Source organism: Cornus florida, unplaced genomic scaffold (genome assembly GCF_030987335.1).
Source record: "Cornus florida cultivar Cherokee Brave unplaced genomic scaffold, ASM3098733v1 CherokeeBrave_3.0.0_Hap2_Chr01, whole genome shotgun sequence".
Classification (NCBI taxonomy): domain Eukaryota; kingdom Viridiplantae; phylum Streptophyta; class Magnoliopsida; order Cornales; family Cornaceae; genus Cornus; species Cornus florida.
Window position 1 is genome coordinate 50,207,639 of NW_026775571.1, and position 3,295 is coordinate 50,210,933.

The 3,295-nt window shown below is 41.9% G+C and overlaps 1 protein-coding gene across 1 annotated transcript; it reads right to left on the reverse strand.

Annotated features, from left to right (window-relative positions):
- Nucleotides 1–360: 360 nt before the first annotated feature.
- On the reverse strand, nucleotides 361–3,088 carry LOC132296495 (3-ketoacyl-CoA synthase 11-like). Its single transcript, XM_059794697.1, has 2 exons — nucleotides 1,932–3,088; nucleotides 361–1,293 (listed from the first exon to the last, which is right to left on the reverse strand). The coding sequence occupies exons 1-2, from the start codon at nucleotides 2,724–2,726 to the stop codon at nucleotides 505–507; spliced, it is 1,584 nt and encodes a 527-aa protein (XP_059650680.1). The 5' UTR covers nucleotides 2,727–3,088; the 3' UTR covers nucleotides 361–504.
- Nucleotides 3,089–3,295: the final 207 nt, after the last annotated feature.

Here is a 3,295-nt window from a genome sequence, read left to right on the forward strand (position 1 = left end):
CCCTGCTCTTTTTGAAATAGGTATAATATACCTTTCTTAATTTGACTATTGGAACTAATCCAATCACATTAGAGCGTCTCTAATCGTCTGTTAAAATATTTTTTTATATAAAATATACACGATCACATATGATGTGCAATTTTTTTTGCCACATCAATATATTTCCTTTCTCCTCTATTTTTCTCATTCCATTAAAAAATCAACCCAACTAAAAAAAAAAAAATAATAATAATACACAAACATGCTCTCATCTTATTGGAAACAAGAAAACCAATCTTTTGGATGATTGAATAATCCATCCAAATCTAACATGAAGCCTAATATATATTTTCATCCAAATTGAGGAAGAGAAATGTAATATCCAGTCAAGCAACAATTCATTCCATGTGTTTAATCACATTGCATCAATCATCAACACAACAAAACACAACCTACCCACGTAGTACCAGAAATCATGGTTTGATTAATTTAGAGAAACAAACATTATCCGGAGTAAAACAAAGTTTAATTTGAAGAAACAATGGGCGACTCTTTGGGCACGTGAACAGGGAATTCATGAATCTCATCCATCCAAGGGTTCTTTTCCTTGGCCGGATCAATGGTCTTGAGTGCGCGCCAGACAGCACTGTTACACTTGAAACCGGAACCAAAAGCGATTTGCCAGGTCCGATCACCCTTCCTCACCCTCCCTTTGGCCTCGGTGTAAGCCAGCTCGTACCATAATGAACTGCTGGATGTGTTGCCAAACCTATTCAGTGTCATTCTCGAAGGCTCCATGTGCCAGTCGGTGAGCTCCAGGTTCTTCTCCAGCTCGTCCAACACCGCCCTCCCTCCGGCATGAATGCAGAAATGCTGGAAGGCGAGCTTGAAATCCGGGATGTAGGGCTTTATCTTCATTTTGAAGATCTTCCTTCCAACCAGTGTGGCGAAAAACAGTAGCTGCTCCGACATTGGGAGGACCAGTGGGCCGAGAGTCGTGATGTTTGCTTTCAGGGCTTCTCCGGCCACCGCCATGAGGTCTTTGGAGAGGGCCACGCCGACCCTCTTGGTTTCGTCCTCCTCTTGGAACACGCAGCCGTAGCAGCGATCATCGGCGCCCTTGTGGGTGCGGACCGTGTGGATGAGTTGGTACTTTGAACGGCGGCGATCTGAGGATCGGTTCGACAGGAGGACAGCGGCCCCTCCCATTCGGAAGAGGCAATTGGATACCAACATTGATCGGTTGTTGCCAAAGTACCAGTTGAGAGTGATGTTCTCCATGCTCACCACCAGGGCGTACGAGTTGGGCTGGACCTACGCACATGCAGTTGCAATAACAATTAATTACAGTAGATGGTTATATCCCAATCACCAAAAATTTTAGAATCCCGTGCACTGTATTCTCAAGTCTCTTAGTCGTTGGATGGGACAGTGAGACTCGTTGGATGGGACAGTGAGACTCACCTGATAAATAATTGTGGGGTGGTGAGACTCGGCTGATAAATAATTGTTGAATGTGATGGTAAGACGCACCTGATTAATAATTAATGATTCGAAGAATAAAAAAATCTGGGGATTATGTATCCCTGCCATATTGTAGAACTTCTCGCCAACCACAGCTTTTATGATAACAATTTGTTTTTCTTTCGTTTTATTGTATTAATAATCTTGAGATCCGGCTAAGTTTAGGATTAGAAAATTAAGACTCAAAACCACTAAAACATTGGTAGAGGTAGCATTTTATTTAATTAATCACTTCTAATGACTAACCAATTTATTGGGAGATGAATTAATATCCTAATTCATGCGGTGTGTGCCGGTATATATATTAAAAAAAAAAAAAAAAAAAAAAAAAAACTAAAAATTGGGTAATAACATTAAAATTTTTTTTTTTTTTTAATTGAACCACACAAAAGAAATGCTAGAACTAGTGAAGTAGAGAGGTAACAAACCTGTAAAAGTTGTTTGGCAAGGTCAATTGAAATGAGTCCTGCACTGCAACCCATACCACCAAGATTGTAGCTCAAGATGTTCCCTCTAAGCTTGTAATGGTTGACAACCATGGCGGAGAGAGAAGGTGTTGGATTGAACAAGCTACAATTAACAATAACAATCCCAATATCTTTAGGCTTCACACCAGTTTTGGCCAGCAGCTGGTCAATAGCTCCAAACATCACCATCTCCGCCTCCTTCCTGGCCTCCGCCATACACGGGTTGGGCGGAACCCTAAGAACAGCCTCCGGAAAGTAGGTCTTCTGGCCGAGCCCGGACCTCTCCAAAATCTTCTTCTGGAAGGCCAAGTTCTCCTCCGTGAAAGCCCCAGCCAGTCTAGACCGCTCCATGAACACCTCTCGGGTGCACATACGAGCCTGTTCCGGTTTGTAACACGCGAAATCGAGCAAGTAGACCTTCCGGGGACGAGTCATGTAGGAGAGTGTGACCAAGAAAACCATGAGTGCCGAGCATAATATGACCGAGACGAGGTTGAATTTCAAGAGGTTCCATAGCTGGAGCAGATCTTCGAATGTAAGCGTTGAGAGATGGAGTGAGACGACGCCGAGAAGTGGAGTGAGCAACAGGTACATGGCGTGGGTGATTAAGTAATGGTAACCAAGCTTCACATATTTGAGCCGTACCGATAACAGGAAGTTTGGGAGGTGGTTGTGGTTTGTTCTTTGAGATTGAGAATCCACTGAAATGGAATTCACTGCTGGTTCAGGGAGATGGTTCTGTTTCTTCTCCGCCATTTTTGATCCTCAAAAACCGAACCAAAATTAACAACTAATTAATTAATACTGAACACCCACTTCAGATCGAGTTTGAGCATATATTGAATTTGTGAAATAAAAATAGAAATTGAGAAGTGTAGCAGGAATATATCTTAGAGAAGAATAGCAAAAGGTAGATGGTGGACCAATAAAATGGTAAAAAAAAATGAAGAATTGAAATTAAGTAAGAGGAGGAGGAATGGTTTGAAGTTTCTTTACAAGAAATTGGATAGAGAGAGAGAGAGAGAAGTGAGAGAGTAATATGCCTTGCATAAAGTGATGGGGCTAAAGAATTTAAAGGGACTGTGTGTTGGTTTAGAGAGAAGGGAGAGGGAGGGAGGGAGAGAGAGAGAGAGAGAGAGAGAGAGGTGCAACTACCCCAACGCCCATCTAATGGTTATACCGCTGTGGCATTGAATTCGCCAGCCAAGGAAAGAGCGGGATTTCGTGCAAAATGTATGTACGTAGTAATATATATAAATATATATTATATATATGACCTAATTTAAGTGAACTAACTTCTACAGTGCCATTCTTGAGATGGAACT

Bases quoted from the DNA above. Each gene is read 5' to 3' on its own strand.
- LOC132296495 (XM_059794697.1), bottom strand. From the start codon at position 2,726: ATGGCGGAGAAGAAACAGAACCATCTCCCTGAACCAGCAGTGAATTCC. The intron at 1,294-1,931 runs GTTTGTTACCTC...GCATGTGCGTAG, and splicing joins TTGCCAAACAACTTTTACAG to GTCCAGCCCAACTCGTACGC.